This window comes from Bos javanicus, chromosome 19 (assembly GCF_032452875.1).
Source record: "Bos javanicus breed banteng chromosome 19, ARS-OSU_banteng_1.0, whole genome shotgun sequence".
NCBI classification, from domain to species: Eukaryota; Metazoa; Chordata; class Mammalia; order Artiodactyla; family Bovidae; genus Bos; species Bos javanicus.
In genome coordinates, this window is record NC_083886.1 from 45,111,663 (window position 1) to 45,134,615 (window position 22,953).

Sequence of the window (22,953 nt, forward strand, 5' to 3'; positions counted from 1 at the left end):
AGCTTTCATTAGTCAAAGGGATACCCAAGGAGATATTTGGGGTTTTGTTTGCTTTAGTTGCACCACACAGCATGCAGGATCTTAGCTCCCCAATTAGGGATCAAACCTGCACCCCCTGCAGTGGAAGCACGGAGTCTTAACCACTGGATCCAAGGGAAGTTCCAAGGAGACCCAAAGAGATGTTAGCATTCACTGCTCTGGAATAAAAAGCCCCTGCACTGAGGCTGAATGTTCTGTAAAATGTATAGCCCCCCAGTTTACAAGTTCCATTAATGGGAAATTCCTAACTGGCCCCAGGAACTCACATCTGGCTCCACGTCCACCAAACAAACTTTGTTTTTGGCCATCACAACCCGAATGGCTTCCAGGCTGGTTCCGTAAAGGTTTTCCTTATATTCACCATGCTCCAGGAACCTAGAACACCAACCACCACAGGGGAAAAAGAAACTTTCAGCTCCCGAGCTCACCTAAGTTCGCACCGAAGGTAAATGTGAAGTGAAAGTCGCCCAGTCGTGTCTGACTCTTTGCAATCCTATGGACTATACGGTCCATGGAATTCTCCAGGCCAGAATACTGGAGTGGGTAGCCTTTCCCTTCTCCAGTGGATCTTCCCAACCCAGGAATCAAACCAGGGTCTCCTGCACTGCAGGTGGATTCAACTGAGCTATCAATGGCCCGCCAGGATTACCACCCCCACCTGTCCCCGCCCCACTTCCTCTGCCTTTTCCAGGAAGCCTTCCCAGGAGGTCAAGTGGAAGATTGGCCAGAGGAAGAGACACACAGCTACACGGAGGTCCCACTGGCCCATCAAGATGACATACTTGTTGTGATGCAAGTCAGCCTCAAATGTTTGCTTAGAGACAAAGTGATACTCTACTCCTTCCTTCTCATGGCTCTTCCGGGGCCTGGTGGTATCTGTGGAAGACAGAAGGACCACTGGGCAGAGATGTCATGTCACAGCGAGGCTGTGCTCTCGTTCCTTTCAGAGGTTCATCGCTGATTTGTGCACAAACACCCACTTCCCTTCATCAAGGGTCCCTGTGTGCAGGTATGCCATTGATCTGCACAGCTCTGTGATGCAGGCAAAAGGAGGCCCCAGTTTTGCAGGTGAGGAAACTAAGAGGTGCAGAGGTTAAGCCCTGTTCTGAGGTCCAAAGGCTGGCAGGGAGCAAAGCCAGGCTGAACACACTCTGTCTCAGGCCAAGTGTATGCCCCTAACCACTCAGCAAAACTATCTCACTGATGCTGCAGGTTTTAAAGAATTGCTAAAGGAATTTCTAGTCCTCTAAGTTTTAATTTCCGGATTGTTCCTCTTCTTAAAAATATTTTAATTTATTTATTTGGCTGCACCAGGTCTTAGTTGTGGCACACAGGATCTTCTATCTTCACTTCAGCGTGCGAATTCTCAGTTGCAGCATGTGGGATCTAGTTCCCTGACCAGGGATCGAACCCAGCCCCATGCATCAGGAGCTCAAAGTCTTAGCCATTGGAGCATCAGAGAAGTCCCTCCTAATTGTTTTTCTTTTTTGAGAGCCAAAGAGGCAAAAACTCAGATGACCCTGCTGTATGCTTTTAATTCTTTATTCAATTATTTCTCATTTTGAGAGGAAAAGAGACATGAAGACAGACAGTCCCCTTATGGACTGGATGTTTCTGCACAGCTGGCTCTTACACAGTTTTAAAGCATAGTGTTTTCCTCTGATTTCCATAATAGAATCAAGGTGCACACCTCTGGGGAAAATCAGATTCCCCATAGAACAAGGAACACGCTCAAAGCAGTACACAGCTTTTTCTAGAGCATTCTGAAAGAAAAGAAGGGGTCTCAGAGGGCAGCCACCCAGGGGATGCTCTGCACTTTAATGTGTGACCTCTTTGTCCAACCTCTGGCAAAGCTGCTAGGGTCACTTGTGATCATGTCCTTGCGTTAATACTTTTATTCACTCACTGATTACATTCCAAACACCTTAGATGAGTATATGAGACCCTCTTGATCAACCCAGCCTCCCATTCAGCTTCATACACCACCAGCCACCCACACTAAGCTCCTCACTCCCTCACACTGCTACTCTGGGTCACACCTTCAAACCTTTGCATTTGTTCTCTTGATATAGAGAACTCATCCTTCTCTGCCTGGAAAACTCCTATTTACTCTTCAAAACCCAGCATTAAAGTTACTGCTGCTGGAGTCAAGGCCCCAAGAAATCTTCGTGTGCACACATATGTGCATGCATGAACATACACACAAACACACACACTCGGACCCTCTTACGTGGAATGGCAACACCAAAGTGCTGAGGGTTCTCTGCCACCACCTTCTGCTTCAGCTCGTGTAGTCGGGCTCCCAGAGACCCTGAGAAACAAGAGGAAGGCTGCCAGGTTCCAGCTGGGCTCCCTCCCTTCCCCGCCAGGGAGGAAACCAGCCCATTCTCTGGAGATGTCACCTACCGATCAGAACCACCAGGCGGGGCCGCTCGCCAGGCTGGTGCTGGTACCTGGTCACCTCCTCGTAAGTCGGCAGCTCCTGAGACTCGGCCACTGCAGACGTCTTTCCTTCCTGTGGGCTTCCCAGTCTCTCTCTACGGCCCAGCCGGAAGCTCCTCCGAAGACCAGCTTGGAGAGAAGGGCAGGGGGACACTGTGGTATCTGTCCCAGCATCTCCCTATAGACTTTCTCCACCTGGTAAGACCTGGAGGTGCGACTGAGACCCACTGGCCTCTCCCAACCACATCCTGCTGCAGGATGCACAAGTAATATGATGAAAAGGGGACCACTAGGCACCCAAAATTAGGGTTCAAGGCTACTATCTTACTTGGCATGTGACTGACCTCAGGCAAGTCATCACCCCTCTGAGCCTCAGTTCCCCTATCCATGAAAGGAGACACAAATCTACAAAAGCAATGGGTGCTCCTAGATTGGATCCTGGGTCAGGGGAAATGCTCTAAAGGACATTACTGGGACAATGGCGAAAATGTTGATATGAACAGCATAAATTAAAAAAATATATATATATAAAAGAAATTCCCAGAATTGATAATAGCCCTGGATTATAAGAAAATGTCCTTGTCCTTAGAGAACACATACTGAGCTATTTAGGGGTGAAGGGACATGATGGCCACAACTAGCTCTCACATGACTCAGGGTGGAGGATTAAACGTGTATATGCGGGACTTCCTTGGTGGTACAGTGGTTAAGAATCTGCCTGCCAAGGTCGGGGACATGGGTTCAGTCCCTGGTCCGGGAAGATCCTATATGCCTCGGGGCAACTAAGCCCACGCACCACAACTACTGAAGCCCATGCACCTAGAGCCTATGCTCCACAACAGCATAAGCCACTGCATGAAAAGCCCTCGCACCACAACTCGAGAGTAGCCTCTGCTTGCCGCAACTAGAGAAAGCCTGTGTGTAGCAATGAAGACCCAGGGCAGCCAAAAATAAATACCCTTTAAAAAAAAAAGTCTTAAAAATGTGTATATGCAGAAAAAGAGAATGATAGAGATAACACGGCAAAGTGTTGACGTCTGGTGAACCGAGATGTAGAGTATATGGAAGTTCTCTGCACAATTCTCACCGCTTTTCAGTAAGCTTGAAGTTACTCCTGAATGAAAGGTTAAAAACCCTTCGCCTGTCTCTAAAGGCCTTTGAAAAGATTTACCAAAATAAAAGAAGCAAAGTTACTTCGGAGACTGGTAAAAGGTGCCACTGCCGTATGGGGGTGGAAGAAACACTGAATAAACTACAATTGGAGTTATGGTAATAATAAAATTGGTATTAAGGTAGGGGTCCTTGTCCAGGGCGCTGCTCCCAGTGGCTGGGTGAAAGCTGGGGGCAGGCTGGGGACCCCAAGACCAGGGCAGGCTCAGCTTGGCCTCTGGCTAACAGAGACTGAAGGGAAATGTGGGTCCCACAGACTCAGTTGCTCTTGAGGGGCTCCTGGGTCTCAGTCACCTCTCCCTGACCCAAGAGCCCGCGATGGGCTAAGTTATGCATGGGTGAGGGAAGGGTGTTAAGGCAGGGGCGGAGGAGAGCCCCCATTACTTACCCACATAGTATCCTTTGAAATACCCTTCACAGTCACAGGACTCTGGGAACCAAACAGAGAGAGGGAGGCCAGTGAGCCAGGCTGGACACATGCCCCAGCCCAGAGGCACCCAGCCGTGGGTGGCCAGGCAGGATCCTCTGGGATGGAGTCTCAGAGGGGCTTGGGACAAATGCCATGTTCCAGTCAGCCCTAGGTTTACAAATTCCTCTGTTTCACCCAGTGCTCCATGCTTAGACCACAAACAGCCCTTCTAGACCTGGTAGGGTTCGGGGTCAGCAGGCCCCATTCCAGCCTCTCTGAGTTAGGGCCCGTGAGGATAAGGAGAGGAGATACACTCGCCAAGCCCTGCCGTCCTATCTCCTGCCTGCTGCCCAGGCAGGTCACGTGACCAGCCCAGTCGGAGTCCGGGGAGGGCTGGGCCCATGTCCCCACTAGCTCTGCATGCCTGAAGGAGCAGATTGGTCCAGCTGGCAGAGCTGGGAGAGAGGTGCCAGGAGGGGTGCCTGAGGGGCACCGCCCCCCCAGGAGGAGGGGGGGAAGGGGCTTGTTCAGACAGTCTACAGAAAAGGGACCTTGTCCATGCGCACAGGGGACAAATACCAGGCCTACCTTTGTCACAGGGCTCATCGTCTGCGGTTTGCACAAAAGACAGATGGAGCAGAGTTAGCAGAGGGGAACCGGGAGGCCCTGCCACCAAGAGGCAGCCACAGCCTTGGGTCCTCAGGAGCCCTCCATCTGTCCCCTCTTTCTCTCCTCCAGCAAGCCTGTGATCTGAGCTGCGGTGCATTATTAACCAAGACTTGCTCTAATTAGTCTTCCTGTGTGTTTCTCATTAGCGGCCCAAAGAAAGCCTGCTCATTACTGGCGTAAGTAAGCAGCCTCAGGGCCAACGTACTCAGCAGCCCCTCCAACTTGAGAGCAAGTCTGGAAAGGCAGCCACACAGCCCAGGGAGCAGCTTGCTGAAGGGTGTCTGCGGCGGACCGGGACCTGCTCCCGCTTTTCTGGGGTTTGAGACTTGCCTGGGTGAGCACAGACGCAGGTGATGGCAGAGCACGGAGCAGGGCAGCCGGCCAGCTGCGCTCCAGTCACCTGGTGTGGTTCTAACCCCCCAACTTGGTTCCGAGCCCCACTCTTAACCCAGGCTAGAGAGGCCATCCCCTGACGTTTCTTCACCACCAAGGGCTCTAACCAGGGGGCTCTGGAACCCTGTTCCCAACCCCACTTCCTTGACCTTATGAGCCTCTGTTTAACTATCTTGGAAAAAAGGATGACCCTGACTCCACTATGAACCAGAGCTGTTGTGACAATTACAAGGCAAGAAGGTAAGTGAAAGTGTTTTGTAAAAGGTAAGGGCTGCACAGAGTAAAATTCCAATGTAAAATTCAAGACACTAAGTTAAATGTGAATTTCAGATAAACAATAAATAATTCCTTAGTATAAGTATGTCCCAAATTACTTTCTTTCTTTTTCCAAGCTTTAAAGTTTTTATTTTGTTTTGGGGTCTAGCCGATTAACAATGCTGTGGTAGTTTCAGGTAAACAGCGAAGGGACTCAGCCATACATATACATGTAGCCATTCTCCCCCAAACTCCCCCACCACCGCATCCAGGCTGCCACACAACGTTAAGCAGAGTTCCATGTGCTATATAACAGGTCCTTGTTGGTTAACCATTTTAAATGTAGCCGTGTTTACATGAGAATGTCCCAAATATTGCATGGGATATACTTATATTAAAAACTGATTCATTGTTTATCTGAAATTTGAATTTAACTGGGAGTCCTTTTCTTTTATTTACCAAATCTGGCTGCTAACACAGAGGCGTGAGATCACTCACAGCCACTCTAACCCCTTCCAGCATCAGTGGTTCTTATGTTGTCAAGGTCAGGGGGCCCCTTGGGGATCTAAGGAAAGCCGTGGAGCCTCTCACAGACACAACACAACACCCACGATCTGCACACGATTCTGGAAGCGACATCATCATGCCCTGCAGTGTTATCTATGGGCCCCCAATATAGTAGCTCCTCTCCAGGGAATAGCTCCCCACCACCTACCCCCATTTCTCCTCCTGACCCCTCTCCCCAGCCCCTCCTCCCTCAGGAAGCCTCAGAGCTCAGACAGGAGTACCCGCTCCAGCCTAGCGCTTGCTTCTTCCCCACATGACGTCCCAGGGTCCTAGGGTCCTAACCCCAGCTCCTCCCTGAACTGCTTCCCTGAAGTGCCATCCTGCCAGACTACTCACAGGGGGGCTTCTTGAGGCTCTGGGGACTCGGCAGGGTGCCTGTGGCTCTCCGGTAGTTCAGTCGCCTATGGGGACAAAAGGAGATGGGCAGGCCAATGAGCTGGACGAGAGAACCAGTCAGAGGGAACCTTCTGGAAAACTCAAGGAAACCAAGGCCTAGATCCCACAGTGGGGTACAGCCTGGCACTCCAAGGGCCTCCTGGCTTCACACTGAGTTCCAGTGCAGAGGGACATTTGCACAGGTGCTCACCGGTTCGTGAGGAAAAAACTAAGTTTCTTGCTCTGAGAGATGCTTGCCTAGCCTAAGATGGTCATTCACACACAGAGGGGGCAGAGCCCAGTAACCATGGTCAGTGGTTGGTTGTTACTTTCCCAAAGCTGATTCTCAAGGAAAGGAAGCCCCTTCTCCATAGTCACCCGGCCTCCCCATCTCTGAGGAAGCCGGAAAAGAGCAGAATGACTCTTAGGAGAAGTCGAGGGTGGAAGTGACTCTAATTTAATGCCCTAACCACCCTCTCCCCAGCCCAGTGGAGAGCTCAGCCTGGCACTTTCTTTCTTTATTTATTTTTAGAGAAACATTGTGTTTAATGGTAAAGGTTAACACACTCCAGCACCGGGCATGGCCTGGAGTCAAAGCAGCAGGGGTGGGTAGGTGACTTCCACGGAGCCTCACATGGCAAACAGGATGAGGAAGGCGACCATCAAACAGAAGAGCCCCATAGCCTCAGACACAGCCTGGCACTTTAGAAGCAGCTTCCAAGGCCTCATCTCTGAGCTGATACCCAGGGCTCCTGGAGGTATCTAGATTTCCACAATTAAATGCAGCTAGAGCACCTTCCCCCACAACCTGTGAAGCCAAAGATGCAGATGGGTCTGAGGCTGCCCTGAGGAAACAGACCAGCAGTCTTCAAACCCCAGCCCCTCAGAATCACCTGGAATATCTGTTAGAACGTAGAGCTCAGACTCTGGCCCTGGGGTCTCTGATTTAGCAGATCTGGGGCAGGGCCCAGGCAGGGACTGGCTTTTCTAACAAATTCCTAGGGAATGCTAATACGCCTGGGAACCACACCAGGAGAGCCACTGAAATGGATGAATCCTGAGGTTTGTAGATACAGCGTCATTCCACACCCCTAAAATGGAAGAGGGCTACAAATCTCAGGAGAGGCATTGCAGGCATAAATGCCACACCCTCAGGGTTTACACTTTTGGAAATCTAGCCTAAGGAATCAATTTGAAATGTGAGGACCAGACTATATGTAAGATAATTATTACAGCCTTGTAGCAGTGAAACATTGAAGAGAGCTTCAAAGTACAGCCACAGGGAAGAAGAGAAATCACTTGAGGTATGACCTTTCTTCCCTGAAGCCTTTCATGCTAGCCCTGACTAGGGCCAGTGCTCCTGCTAAGACCTGGTATTCTCCACCCTCACACCCATCACATTTATATGAAGTGTTCGTCTGAACCACTTGTGACTTTTCAGCTAAACTGTCAGCTCCTGCAGGGCAGAAACCATAGTTGCTGCCTGTGAATAAATAGTACATCTCCTGATGAAATATTATATTACCATTAATTAATATTATATTGCAATTAATTGGGCTTCCCTGGTGGCTCAGATGGTAAAGAATCCACCTGCAATGTGGGAGACCTGGGTTTGATCCCTGGGTTGGGAAGATCCCCTAGAGAAGGGAATGGCAATTCCAGTATTCTTGCCTAGAGAATTCCATGGACAGAGGAGCCTGGCAGGCTACATAGTCCACGGGGTCTCAAAGAGTCGGATACGACTGAGTGACTTTCACTTTGACACTCTTCACTATTAATTAATAGTATGGAATAAATACTATTATTCTATAGTAATGTTAGAAATGCTCATGTCAAAATGTTAAGTTACCAAAAAAAAGAAAAGGCGAGACCTCAAATTCTATACACACCACTCACATAACAGGCACAAGAAAGAAAGAAATTATGCTGTTTAGATAGTGGTGAGACTGGGTAATTTTCTTTTCCTTATCCTCCTCTCCTGTATTTTTACACTTTATTTTTCAACTTGCCCAAGTAGGCATTATAAAATATACATTAATTTAATATAGTACAGATTTATACACACTGACTAAAATCTCAAATAGCCATCACTACCGATGACGAGAGAAGAACCAACACAGGCACAATTGGTACTTTGCTTACAGAAGGACACTCCGTGGGCACCCCCACCCCGGGGTTTGCTAGCAGAGATTTGGGGCTCTGCCATGTACTTACATCTCCAGCCACTTTAGAACCACACCCCCTTACAACACGCCCCAGACCCACCTTTCCTGGAACTGCTTGGAAGGGATGAGGCCAGCTCGAAGGTTGGTGTCCCCCACTCGCTTGGCCTGCCACCACGTGGGATCATCCTGACTCACCACCTCCAGGACCTGCCTGCGCTGGAAGGGCAGTCCTGCCTCCTGGCAGGGAATGGCCCGGTCTTCCCGAGGGTTGTAGTGGAAGAGGGCCCTCATGAACACCTGCAGGGGAGGAGCTAGGTGAGACGGCCTGAAAGCACTGACGTGTCTATGCCACATGGAAAGCTGAAGAAGGCTGTTCACAATTAGGAAGAACAAGCAGTGTCAAGAATAGAAGGCTAATCAGAAACCCACCACACCTATTTTCTTACTGTTCTTCAATCATTTTTAAGGGAAATCCATCAAGAATCAAAAAAATGGGGACTTCCTTGGTGGTAAAGTGGTTAAGACTCCACTCTCCCAAATGCAAGGGGCCCGGGTTCGATCCCTGGTCAGGGAACTAGATTCTCCACGCTGCAGCTAAGAGTTCACCTGCCACAACTAAAGTTCCTGCATGAGGCTGCAGAGAGGAAGGAGGATCCCGATCGCTGCAGTTGGGACCCGGTGCAGTCAAATAAATAAATAAATGCTTTAAAAAACATCAACTTGCTAAGCTATTTAAAAAAGAAAGAATCAGAAAACGATTCACGGATTTCCCTTTCCAACCTAAACATCTTCTTATTAACCTTACAATAGCCTCTCAGCCTACACAAAGCAACCATTAGTCTCGGGAGCAAAAAAGCAAAGGCAAGCACAATTTCTAACTCAAATGTTATTTCTGATATGCTAACTGCCGCTAATGATGTCAGCAGCCATCTGTTAAATAAGTAGTCTAGATGTTTTGATAAGAACATAAATATCAATGAAACTACTGTTACCAATTCTTCATCATCACTTTTCAGTGGGTAATTGACAGTCATGTCTTTGACAGCTCAGCCCTGTCTCATCAGTCACATACTTGGCCAACCCCCAGGTCTCTTCTGTACCCAGAAGCCATCCCTCTAGAGAACAGGATGGGAACAGCATTTGGTCCCATTTCTTCATTCTCTTCTATAATTCAGTGGCATGGATTTATTTATTCCTACTTCCAAATCATTATGGCCCAATTGCTTCAACAACAAATAGGGGGGAAAAAAGGCCAGAGGTTTTCCTTAGACAAATCCAAACCCTTTAGGTGCCAAGCAAAAGAGATTCAGTTAGACGACAGTATGAATTTTCTGGCCGTATATTAATATTATGAGGACAGGGACCCTCATTTAGCCATACATGTCACCAGGCTCCCAGGCACTCAAAAGGCGGCCAGCCCTGACCAAGCGTCTAGTTAAAAGAAAAATATTCAGAAAGGATGGACTAAGAGATAGGCTACCCATTTTGTCCTCCAGGAAAACCAAATCCTCTTCCTGTATCAAGTTAGAACCTGCAGAAGCTGCATATGGAGATCATACCAGCTTGTCCCAGGAAGAATAACCTTCCATCAGGTATTATGTGTGCCCTGGGATTCAACTGAAGGTGCAAATAAGAAATCGTCATATGAAGATGATTTTTTCATTTGCGTAAAAAAAACCATCAAAGACATTGTCTGCTGTTAATTGCCATTTATCAAAATATTTACTGACATCTACTCTATGCCAAGTGTTTTCATGCCCTATCTTTCCTGCTCCTGGTTCTGGGAGGTAGGGGTGGAAAATTAGTTTTCTTGAAAAAATCAGCATGCTTCCTTCCATCTTCCAAGAGAAGTATGTAATTCATTATGTTCTCCTTTTTGCCTTGGCTGCCAGAAAGTTCAGATCCAAGTTTACTGGGAAGTCAGAGTAATGCCTCTTCCATCCTCCCTACCACCACGTCAGCTCAGGGCTTAACAATCTCTCACCTGGGCTTTTACAACAGACTCCTACCAGGTGCCTGGAACCCCATCTCCACCCTCCTCCACTCACTGCCCTAGGGAGCTTTGTAAAACACAAATGTGATTTCCATCGCTTCCTTCTCAGAACCAAACAAGCAAAGAACACCAAAAAACTAAATACCTTTAGGAGCTTCTCACTGCCTCTGAGGCTGTTACTTGGCCTGTGGGGTGCCTTCCCATATTCCCTGGGGGCCTCACCTTTTCAGTGCACCCCACCCTGACTGCCTAATGACTTCCTCCAGCCACTGGGATCTGCTCTCCCCTAATCCAGCAGAGAGGAACTGCTGGGAATTAACCCCTGGGGTACAGCCTGGTGAGAGCTGGTATCTAGATTCCCATCCTCCCCAGCTCTCCCAGCTGTTAGGAGGAATGGAGGAGGCATGGTCTACAGGGGACGCCGAATTCTGAAGCAGGATTAAGTTCTGGTTGTCTGTGGTGGTAACTTGCTGAGAAGACACCCTTTGTTGCACTGGCTACCTTCCCTTCCCCAACCCTGTTCTGCTGTTTCCTGGGGTCACTGGCAAATGCCAAAACTCTGAACAAAGCATTCAAGGCCATTCAGACAGAGCCTTAACCCACCTCACCAGCACACCCTCTTCCTCCTCCTGGAGCCCCACACAATGCACTTTCTCATGGATCTCATACTCCCCTGCCATGTCTGTGAGCCACCGCTTATGCAGACCTTTCTGCCCGCCCTTCTCTTCTCCCTCTTCTTCTAGGCTCACTGCCAACCCTCCTATTATGTACCACCTTCCAAAGTGCCTAGGGACTTCCCTGGTGGTCCAGTGGTTAAGAATCCACCTGCCAATGCAGGGACACGGGTTCGATCCCCGGTCTGGGAAGCCCATGTGCCACAACTACTGAGCCCTAGAGCCCCATGCTCTGCAACAAGAGAAACCATTGTAATGGGAAGTTCGTGAACACAACCAGGGAGCAGCCCCTGCTCACTGCAACCAGAGAAAGCCCACATGCAGCAACGAGGACCCAGTGAAGGGAAAAAGAAAGTGCCTAGAACTCTGCTGCAGTCCATGGGTCACAAAGAGTCAAACACAACTGAGCGACTGAACTGAGAACTCTGCACAGAATTTTCCTGAAGCACTTATCACGTAACAAGGAGACACTGGGTCCCCGGCCTCCCCTACTGAACCAGGAAACCTCTAAGCTACTAATCATCCTGGTCTCCAGCATCTGGCAGGGCGCTTGGCACAGAGCAGGTGCCCACCAAAGGTAGGCTCCACTAGGTTAAACAAATGGCAGTTACTTAATTGGGCCTGAAGCCGGAACATTTGGTATCTTCTCCTCCTCTTCATGGCCTGGCTTTTCTACTTCAATTAGAAGACTCTTGTCTTTTATTAGTAAGCTACGTCAAATCCTGTTTAGAAGAGATGGGGTACAAACAAATGAATCACTTGGTGACTGAATTGCAGGTCTCTACCGAGCACTTGCTCCGAGGACCAGATGGATGATCTCTTCCCAAGTGACTGTTTCAAAGACAGGGCTGGAGTCCCACCACCCCCACCACCCGCCTTGCCCACTCCCTTGCCTTCAGCTCCGCCATACCTTGCTGTCCTTTAGGCGGTCTTCCTCCTGGGTGGCTGGGATGATTTTCAGGGTGATGGATCCCTGGGATTGTGCCTGAAAGGAGACAGCACATGACCATATCATCTCCCAGGTCTAACCCTCCAGGACATCACATGTTACCTCCCAGATCTGGAAACTCACATGCAGAAGGAAAGTTGGACGTGCAGCCTCCCCTATGACCTGCCCTTCAGTGGTGGCACCCAGATGAATTAACTGAAGCATTTTTATGGGACAAAGGGATAGACCACTTTTCTCTTTTTTTTTCGGCCACACCACGCAGCTTGCAATATCTTAGTTCCCTGACCAGGGATTGAACCTTGGCCCTGGAGAATTGAAGGTGTGGAGTCCTAACCACTGGAGCACTAGGAAAGTCCCCAGAAGATTTTAAATGAGAACTTGAGAACAGTGCATACAACAGATACAGCTCTCTCTCTCCCTTCTGACCTCTAGTGCCCCCAAGCACTGCCCTTCTTTTCTCTTGGGTTATTTTCATATCATCGTTCAATTTCATTTTCCTCTTTCCTGCCTGATTTGGGGCTGGTTCCCAACCAGCACTTCCCTGTTGACCTGCATCTTCCCCAGTCTCAGGCCACTCCATCTTCCCCAATCTCGGGTCCCCCTCTCTTCTACCAGAGACAGATGCTGCACCCCACGTGGGGACCCATGGGGAAGCACGTGTTGGCCCATTAAAGCACATCTCACCCAATGCTGTCCCTGATCCCGCCTCACTCTGGAAAATGGAGGCTGGTGCCCAGAACCAGGGGAAAAGGAGAGGGGGCAGAAAGACTGAAGGGTCTGCCTGCAACCAGGGTCCCCTATAGCGGGGGCCTTAAAGAGTGAGCCTCCGAACTTGAGATCTCATCTCATTTCCGCCCCCCCCAAACCATTAAAAGTTAGCAAACAGTGTCGTGCTGGAAGAGGATGCCTGAGGATTATAGAGGTCAGAACTATGACAGGGGCTTTTTATAATTTCAGTTTTGACTTCCATTCCCAGAATGGACTGAGAAGGTTGTTTCCATCCCAGCACTGGCTACCCTAGAATCCCCTCGCAGTTGTGAAGTGCAATGCCCTCTTCCAGATGTTTACATCCTAATGATAACTATGCCTTGGTTGAGAAACCATCCCTACCCCTATTGTACAGGGAAGGAAATCAAAACTTGATGATTTGATGACTTGTCCATCAAGGTTACACAAGACACCCCTGGTGGCTCAGTTAGTAAAGAATCTGCCTGCCAATGCAGGAGACCTGGGTTTAATCCCTGGGTCGGGAAGATCCTCTGGAGAAGGAAATGGCAACTCACTCTAGTATTCTTGCCTGGGAAATCCCATGGACAGAGGAGCCTGGTGGGCTACAGTCCATGGGGTCACAAAAGAATCAGACACAACTTAGTGACTAAACCACCACCACCACCAAGGTTGCACAATTGTAACGTGATGGAGACAAGATTCTAACCCAGGACCAGCTGACCCCAAAGCCCTTGCTCTCCTGCGCTACAGCCTTTTACTCCATATTCCTCAGCTCTTTGGAAGAGGGGACCCTTTCAAGAGGGTCTTCTAGAAGGATCCTCAGGAAACAAGGCTCGGGGTAGGGAGGATGGCTGTGCTGAAGACAGGGTCTGAGAGAGGCAGATGGTCTGGGCACTCCCTTCCTCCTGTCCCCGACACCCTCCACCCCCACCCCAGTGCAGGGCACACTGTGAGGTCACCAGGCTTGCAGTCTCCCCATGAAAACAGGAAGATTGGGCTAGATCAGCCCTGGCTCCAGGAAGTGCCCTGCTCTGGGTCTCTGAAGAACCACCGCACCCCCGGCTCACGCACGGCACAGACCAGAATCTGGCTAATCTCGTCGGGCCGCTTGTGCAGGACTGTGATCCCGTTCACTTCCCGGAGCTCATCTCCAACGTGGACCAGGCCTAGGAGACACAGGGGCTGACCGTCAGCACAGCAAGGGGTCCAAGGTTCCCAGAGCGCGAAGTTTTAGGCACCTCTGGCACCTGCCTACAGAACCCAAGCAGGGGAGAGTCAAGGCTTAAAGGTAGTGGATGGGACTGGGATGAACTTATCCCCAGGTGTGCTGGGTGGCTCACCTCGAATCACAGCCTCACAGCAGCCTGGCAAAACCCTCCAGTTTACAAACAGTCAGCTGAGATTCAGAAAAGTGATGCAGCTTGCCCAAGGCCACACTGCTAAGAAATAATGGAGCCAGTGCACAGATGCAGTTACTTGGCTATAGAAAGCCCATGTTCTTTCTGCCGTCACCTCTGCTTCTTTAAAAATATCATTAACTCTTCCCCTTCCTGGGTGTACAGACATAACTCCAAGGACATCCTTCTCCAATTTTACACGAAAACTGAAGGGCACCAGAGAAGATGGAGTCAGGAGTGTTAGACACACCTGTCTGTTGGCTTCTGCTTTAATGATAAGCAACTCTGCATATGGGGCCCTATTTGCCACTCAACATGGACACCAGTCCAGAAGCAGCAGCATCACCCAGGACGCAGGAAGGGCTGCAGAAGTCTTGGGCCCACCCAAGACCTGCTGAGTCAGAATCTGCATTTTAACAAGACACTCGGGCCATTTCCGTGCTTGTTAATGGGAGGCACTGGTCTTAGGGCTCCCACCACAATGGTCCCCAGACTTTTGGGGGCAACACTCCCCTACACCAGGAGATCTGCCTCCCAACTTAGTTCCTCCACACACCAAAGATTCTTTTTCTTTTAATTTTTTATTTTATATTGGTGTATAGTTGATTAACAATGTTGTCAGTTTCAGGTGTACAGTAAAGTGATTCAGTTACATACATACATGTATCTATTCTTTTTCAAATTCTTTTCCCACGTAGGATATTACAGAGTACTGAGCAGAGTTTCCTGTGCTATATTCAGTAGGTCCTTGTTGGTTATCCATTTTAAATACAGCAGTGTTTACATGTCAATCCCAGACTTCCTATCCCCTCTCCTGCCCATCCTCTCAGGTAACCATAAGTTTGTTCTCTAAATCCGTGAGTCTGTTTCACAACAGTGATTCTTAACTTGTTTTCTACTCAAACAAATCAGGGACATGAACACCCTTCCCATGGTAACTGAGGCTGGCTAAGGCAGCTGGGGTGTCAGGAAAGGGTGTCTTGCTCCCTAGTTAGGATTTACCTACCAAGCTCAACTACTGCAATCCCCAGGCTAAGCCAATGCACAAACCCTCCTGATCACCCTCAAAGGACTCCATGCCTGACCTATTTTCAAACAAATAAATTTTCTACTGGGCTTAGGAAGGAGAAGAGAATTCCAGTCCGACTCCCAGAAAGTAAAGCACATCCCGAACAGGTGAGCCAATGGGAGAAGGAAAGGAGACCCATGACCAAAGGAGGAAGGCTGGGGGGACCATGGCCATGACCGTGGCCAGGCCAGCATTGATGCCACTCACCGCTCCGGTCTGCTGCGCCCCCTCGCATGATCCTGGCCACCACGACAGCCCCTGAGTGCTCATCCCGCCGGATGGTGGCCCCCTGCATCAGAGACAGAGCAGGCAGGCCCCTAAGAAGCAGCCCCAAATCTCAGACTCTGACTCTCTGGACCAGAGAGAGCCTCCCCCTCCCACCCCTGTTCCTCCCTCTGCCACCCCAGGGGGGACAGCCCAGCAGGCACCTTGCCATGCTGAGGACAAAATAAAACCAACATCTCAAATTAGTATAGCACAGCACTTTAAACAAAGCACGACTGTAATGCTGTCACAGCCTCATGTGACAGGTAAGCGACAGGGGCACAGAGAAGGTAAGCACCTTCAAGGTCACCCAGCTTTCTGGGATGCCAAATGCAGTGTTTTCTCTATCACATCACAGCCCTTGCCTCTTGCAAAGACATTTAATCATGAGGAGAATACGTGCCAGCAAATTCTCAACCTGCCTTGAGCCAATCACAGGGTTACCAGGCCTTCTGTTGTTGCCAAGGGGAACCAACTATGCCCCAGGCGGAGCTTTGGGACCAGGACTTGGCCCCCAAAACACGGCAGACATGATGTCTAGGATGAGAAGGGCACTAACAAGCTCTCGTGCACCAGGCAGGCTGGGCTGTGGCAGGGCAGGGCAGCAGTCAGGAGTTGAATGGCCCTGGGTTTGAATCCACTCTGTCATTTACTAAGAACAATGGCCTTCTGTTAGCAAGGAAGCCCCTCATCTTCTCTGCGACCTTTTCCTCTGGGGTGTGGGAAAGCATTTGACTCTTGGGGTTGTTGCAAGGTTAACATTAGATATCGTGGCTCAGACGGTAAAGAATCTGCCTGCAAGGCGGGAGACCTGGGTTCGATCCTGGGTCAAGAAGATCCCCTGAATGAGACCCACTCCAGTATTCTTGCCTGGAAAATCCCAATGGACAGAGATGCTTGGCAGGCTACAGTCCATGGGGTTGCAAAGAGTCAGACACAACTGAGTGACTAAGCACAAGTGTTCAATACATGCTGCTGCTGCTACTAAGTAGCTTCAGTCGTGTCCGACTCTGTGCGACCCCAGAGACGGCAGCCCACCAGGCTCCCCGTCCCTGGGATTCTCCAGACAAGAACACTGGAGTGGGTTGCCATTTCCTTCTCCAGTGCATGAAAGTGAAAAGTTAAAGTGAAGTCGCTCAGTCGTGTCTGACTCCTAGTGACCCCACGGACTACAGCCCACCAGGCTCCTCCATCCATAGGATTCTCCAGGCAAGACATGCTAACCACTAATTATTGGCTGTAAGTGCAAACACACTGGCACGCTTTATCATTGACTTCATTTGAAGTCCATAAAATGAATGTTGCTGGAAAGAGAGACCAGCAGCTAAGAACCCTGTGGCTTCTTGCCCCTCAGACCATCAAACTTGCCAGCATCTCTGTCCACCCTCTCCTCCTTTTCCCCAAGTCAGAGGAGGGGACCCTCCTGGATAGGCTGGTCCCTCCATCTCCCTCCCTCCCTCTCCTGCATTCTCAATGCCCCCTCCCCAGTGGCTCCTTCTCCTGGTCCTAAAAATATTATCAAGCCTGTCCCATCATTAAAAATGTGGCAGCCCCATCCAGTGGATGCCAGTCTCCATTCCTTCGGAACAAGCTTCTCAAAGAGGCATCTGCTCTGACTCACTCCCTGCCCGCCTCAAGTGTACCAGCAAAAGGACCAGCGACCCGCGAGCTGCCATCTCAATCGCCACGATCAGTCTCCTCTCTCTGATCTTCTGATTTGCCCTTTCCCTGGAATGCTCTCTTAGCCTGGGCCCTGGTGACATCTCTTTCACGGTACTTCTCAGTGACCAACTGGTCTCCTTGGCTGAGTCTTCCTATATCTGTCTTTTAAATGTTGATTAAAGGGCCAGCACTTGGCCCGTGTCCTCTCCTTGTCTCTTTCCATACACGCTTCACCCAGGTGGTCTCAGCCTCTCAGATGGGATTGTAACCCCTTCTGGATGCTGGCAGCTACCAAGTCCGCATCTCTACACACCTAAGCCTTTATCTCCTGGACGTCTCCACTTGCAGGCACCCATGCCTCTTGAATTCAATGGATCCTAAGTTTCTCTTTATTCCCCCTTTTGAATCATGGTCCCACTGCCCACCTGTCATCCCAGCTGGACACCTTCACTTTATATCCAAGATGCCTCCTCAGATTCCTGCCCAAGCTGGGGCAGTCACAAAGTGACATTAATTTTATTTCTGATGTATTTCTTGGATTCCTCTTCCCTCTTCCCACAAACCAAGGTCAAGCTCTGTCTCTGAACCATATGTATTTGGCCCCCACTCTCAAATAAGTCCTCTGTTTCCCCCTCCAGGTGACTTTCTACTTCATAGCCAAGAAGATCTTTCAAACTGAAAATCTGACCATTTTATTTCTTACTTAAAACCCTTCAGTGGCTCCCCACTACCTTCAGAGTCCAGGCAAGCAACTGTGGGTGACAATCCAGTCTTTACGCTCTCCTAATGATCTGGCCTCACCTCTGTCACACTTGACCTCCAATTTGGCCAGTTTCCTGAATCTACCATGCCGTTCACCTTCCCATGGCTCTGTTCATGCAGTTCTACTGGTAGAATGCCCTTCTTCTCCCTCTTCCCTCTGGAAAAATTCTGTTCTTTTTAAAAAAAAAATTAGCATGGGCATCACCTCTTCCAGGACACCCCAGTTACTACCTTCTGTAAACTCTCAGAGGGTGATGACTAAGTCTGTTAATTTTTTTTGGCTTTGCCATGGAGCACGTGGGCTCTTAGTTCCCCAACCAGGGATTGAACCCGCAGCCCCTGCATTGGAAGGACGGAGTCTTAATCACTGGGCCACCGGGGAACCCCATGGAAGTCTTAACCCTCTCTGAACTGCCCGCACCTAACATGGTGCCTGGCACACAGAAGGGTTCACGGTGTGTTTCCCGAGTAGATGGATGACTGCCCCATTTTGAAAGTAAAGAATCAAAAGCAGAGGAGAACTCTGGCCAGTGTGCAGAAGCGGTTCATCTGAGGTCACTTGGTGAAAGTTGACAGTGAAGAAGGCCAGCTGTGGTATTCTCTAGGGCACGCCCTCAATTCTCTGGACTGCTGCTACTTCCCTCCATCTAATAAACAAATCTGTCCCTTAGCTCGGTAAATCAATGCTGAACCGGGACCAATGATAACAATCTGTCAGCTGCAAAGAAGAATGGCTGCTACCCTGGGTTTCCTCAGAATTCAAAATAGAGGTTGGCCAACTTTTTCTGGAAAGGATCAAGTATAAATGTTTTACGCTCTGCAGGCAACACGGATTCCACTGAGTCTGCCATTGCCATGTAAAGGCGGGGCCCCTAGACATGTAAATGAACTGGATGGCCAGGCACCAAAAAAACTTCATTTACAAACACTGACTGGCTTGGGTTTGGCTGTTGCATCATAGTTTGCCAACCTCTTGTTCAGAGCATGATGATCAGGGCTGCCCTGAACAGTTGTACAGGTTCTCAACTGCACAAAAGAGCTTGGCCACAGCAAAGGGAGGCTGAATCTACCCAGAGAAAGGAGTACTCTGCACACAGTGGTGTCACAGGGACTAGTGGCAGCCTTGACAAAGCTGCCATCATTTACTCCAAAGACTGCAGTGGGGGGGGTCCCTTCTTGGGTTTCTCAGTGGGTGGGTGGGAAACAGGGAGAGCGTGGGGAAGAGAGGTGAGGACCACATACCAAGGGTTCTTTGTTTTTCACCAGGCGGACAATCTTCACTGATTCTTCATCAAAATCCTCATCGATATTATCGGGCAGAGGGGGAAGAACGGGGTCAAAATTCTTCTGAGCAACTGTGTCGTGTACCATGAGCATGGCCTATCATGAAAGCAAGACAACAGAAGGGCTAGCCTCCAAAGCACATGGGGGTCCAGGGGACCTAGCCAGGGGGCAGTGGTTCAGGGTCCCAGATCTCATGCCAGAGAGATGACCTCCCCAGACACTTAGGCTGAGGAACCCTAACTCAGAAATCTCCTTTCCTCAGTTTCATGGCCAAGCACTCCTCCTATCCCCATCCCGGGAGACATAGATGCGTGGGTAGGCAGGGACTGTGGCGTGACTACCCTGAGGTGGGGGGTGGACAGCAGCTGGAGCAGCTCCCTCTCATCACTGTGCACGGAGGCGGCCTGCAGCTCCTCCATCACCTGCAGGGGAAGGAGAGAGAAGGCCACAGATGGCTGCAGTTGCTGCGAGCCTCCTGGGAGTCACCCAAGGGGAAACCCTGCTCCCTGGGCCCCCCAGCCACGACTACAGCACCAGGGGGCATTGGACCCTCAGTCACTCCAGATCTGTGGCTCCCAGGGAAGTCATTCCAGGGATCAGAGAGCATGAGAAGCCTCTACAGGCTAATCCTAATGGGAGCTAATTTATGAAGGCTTTCCTGGGTGCTGTTTGCCTCACATGGATTAACTCTCACAACAAACTAGATGGAGCAGGTACTATTATTTGGCCATTTCACTGGTGAGAAGTAAATGAGAGAGATTAAATATTCTGCCCAAGGTCCCCAAGGTAGTGAATGGCACCACCAGGACTTGAACTTGGGCTTATCTAGCTCTGTTGTCTCTACCCTCACCATCTTTTCCAGATGAGGAAATTGGGGCTCAGAGAGGTTGAATGACTTGTTTAGGGTCACAGAGCTAATATTAGAGGCAGTGCTGCGCCTCGGAGCCTGGCAACCTAACCTGCTCCTAATGGCATCTCACAGGCAAGAAAGGCAGGGAATCTGCCCCCATCCCTCGCTAGGCTATCTGCTGGGGTGACATGATTTTATTCAGAAACTGGCTTCAGTAATCAACTAGGACAGGTCCACGAGAAATAAGGAAGGATTCCTTTAAAAAACAAGAAGCCTAGGAATTCCTTGGCAGTTCAGTGGCTAGGACTCGGCATTTTCACTGCCTGGGGCCCAGCGATCAAAGCCCAGGGTTCAATCCCTGGTGGACCCCACAAACCACTAAGGAGCAGCCAAAACAACAAAAAACAAGAAGATGCAAGTCCCTGGACCCAGGACTTCACATCGGGCCTCACAAAGCACAGATACGCAGTGTGCATGTTTGACCTATTCTTGTCGCCAGCCCTCAACTGTTTGGGAACTGCTCTTATCACAGCTGGGAAAACTGACTTTCTCGGGAACACACAGTAAGTGGGTGTCACCATGTCACCATGGCCCCTGGCCCTGTCCAAGGCTCACCAGTTTCTCCCTGCCTATCAGGAGGCCCAGGGAAGAGGTGAAGGGGAGGAGACGTTCTTCACCTTGGGGCTCCTGAGCCCTGATGGTCCCTTGCTAAGCAATGGCAAGCAGCTAGGGGTGGGAGAGGGGCTGAGGCCAGAAGGAGAAACTGGGGGCTTACATCCTCGGCGAGGGCCACAGCGCTGTGCAGGACGGGGGTTGGACTTTGCCTCTCGTAATAGCGAAGCTTCTCGTGAATCTGCAAACACAGCCGAACTCAGGCTGGGGTCTCCCAAGACAACTGTCCAGATGCACCCTGGATGTCACACAACCCACCCACAGCTGTGAGGATGCCTGGGGCTGCAGACCAGGTCATTCAGAGGGCAGCATAAGGCAAAGACCTTCCTGGGGCAGAAAGGACTTTACCTTCATTAAATAACTGAGGCTTTTTTCACTGAAAACATCCCTCAGAAAGCCCATCTCTTCCTTGTGGTTGGAGTCAGGTCTCAGCTGAGAGGTCAGTAGTGCCAGAGTTTCATGCAAACCTGAGGACGGAGTGAGAAAAACACAGTAGAGCCAATGCAGTGGCTACTTCCTGCCCCACGGGACCCCGAGCAGACCTTCCAACAGTATGTCAGCCCTGCCGGGGGCACATTTTCTACCCCCCGGCTCTCATTCCCAGGGCTCTGAGCCAACACCGGTAGCAGCTGCTTTCTTTGCTGCCCCGGGTTGCTGGGCAGGCTCTTGTCTTCAGGACTGTGGCAGGCCCGGCCCCGGGAGACACTCACCGGAGTCCTCAGACAGCACCGGCATGTCTGTGCCGCTTAGATCTCTGTCTGTGGATTCTGGGAGAAAAAGAGGGGATGGGGTGGGATGTGAAACTCTGGCAAGCTTATTCAATCAACAAACAGTGATTACACGTGTACTGTGACTGTCCATGACCAATTTGGGGACAGAAGGGATGGGAACAAATTCTCCACTCAGTTTTTTCAGAGAGGAAGGAAAGAAAACCAAGCTTGCTTTGTGCTCCCAATGTGTCAAGCACTGTCCTGGCGATTTCATATGACATTTTTCTTAATCTCTTCAAAGCCCTGAGGAACGGACATTAATATTTCCATTCACCTGATGAAGAAACAGAGGCTGTGGGGAGGGCCGTTCAGTAAATTGTAGATCAGAATCTATACTCCGTTGGCCCTTCCAGGCGGGTATCAGGTGAGAAGTGGTCCCTGCCTGACAACGGGTGCTGTCCTTCACAGCTCGCCCCTCCTCTGTGGCCTTCTAAGGGGCTTCTCTCAAGTCTCCTGACTGTCAACAAGTACCTAGCTGGGCCTACAAGCCCCTCCTTTCCCACCATTCCCAAGCCCCAACCAGAAGCGATCCTGCCCCCAAAATAGAGCGTAAAGAGGAGGTGGAGAGAGGAGAGTCGTGTCTACTATGCCGGCGGGGGGAGCCCTATCTCGGCAGGCCCCCCTACGTGTTTTGCAGCACGTGGATCTCAAAAAGTCCTCCTTCAGAAGGGGATAAGGAAGAGTAATGATTCATTCATTCCGCAAACATGGAGCCAGCCCCACAGCGCCCGCCCGAGTCCCGCGGACACCAAGACGCAGAAGAATGGTCCCCGGCCCTCCAGCCACCGCCCCGCCCCCCTACGCCAGACTCACCCTCTGGCTCCTTAGAGCTGTGCCCCCAACTCCCCCAGGCAGCCAAGCACGGACTCCGGCTCGCTTTGGGAAGGAACCTGTGGGACCAACAAGAAGCGCGGCTGGGAGAAGGCGAGGCAGGACCTGGGGGACGCTGGGGGCTGTCTCGGAGGATGCGGGCCGGCAGGAAAGGAGCGGTGCGCATGGAGGAGGGGGTGGGCGCGGAGAGGAGGCCAGGGACGGAGGGGCGGGGACTGAGTCCCCCCCACCCCCGCTCTCACCAAGCTGGGGCGGGGGGGTTCCCTGGGCCGCGAGGCTGCCTGTGCAGGAGAGGCGGGTCTTAGCCCATCCTCCCCTCCTTACGGGCCTGAGTCCGTGGTCCATCGCCCGCGCCGGTTCCTACCTGGGCGAGCCGGGATCTCAGCTCCAGACCCGGAGCCGCGCGGGTGCCTGGAGCCTCGGCGGCCGCTGGCTCCGCCTTCCCGGCCCCTCCCTGCCGCGGCCGCGCGGGCGGGGGTGGCGGAGCCGGAGGAGGCGAGGCGTGGAGGGGAGGAGGAGGAAGGGGGCGCGCGGGGGGAGGGGGAGGGGCGGAGGGCGCCCGC

At 50.8% G+C, this 22,953-nt stretch overlaps 1 protein-coding gene across 1 annotated transcript in view; it reads right to left on the reverse strand.

Annotated features, from left to right (window-relative positions):
- MPP3 (MAGUK p55 scaffold protein 3) overlaps window positions 1-22,448 on the reverse strand; it is a 26,304-nt gene extending 3,856 nt beyond the window's left edge. Inside the window, exons 1-17 of the mRNA XM_061391979.1 lie at window positions 22,373-22,448; window positions 21,500-21,556; window positions 21,138-21,256; window positions 20,893-20,970; window positions 19,609-19,689; window positions 19,226-19,363; window positions 15,503-15,584; window positions 13,910-13,995; window positions 12,062-12,136; window positions 8,585-8,781; window positions 6,281-6,345; window positions 4,649-4,669; window positions 4,040-4,081; window positions 2,446-2,610; window positions 2,270-2,350; window positions 822-915; window positions 306-414 (exon numbers count right to left, since the gene is read on the reverse strand). Of these exons, the coding sequence (XP_061247963.1) occupies window positions 306-414; window positions 822-915; window positions 2,270-2,350; window positions 2,446-2,610; window positions 4,040-4,081; window positions 4,649-4,669; window positions 6,281-6,345; window positions 8,585-8,781; window positions 12,062-12,136; window positions 13,910-13,995; window positions 15,503-15,584; window positions 19,226-19,363; window positions 19,609-19,689; window positions 20,893-20,970; window positions 21,138-21,256; window positions 21,500-21,524 (1,458 nt within the window). The 5' untranslated portion in view covers window positions 21,525-21,556; window positions 22,373-22,448. The remainder of the gene's footprint in view (window positions 1-305; window positions 415-821; window positions 916-2,269; window positions 2,351-2,445; window positions 2,611-4,039; window positions 4,082-4,648; window positions 4,670-6,280; window positions 6,346-8,584; window positions 8,782-12,061; window positions 12,137-13,909; window positions 13,996-15,502; window positions 15,585-19,225; window positions 19,364-19,608; window positions 19,690-20,892; window positions 20,971-21,137; window positions 21,257-21,499; window positions 21,557-22,372) is intronic.
- Window positions 22,449-22,953: the final 505 nt, after the last annotated feature.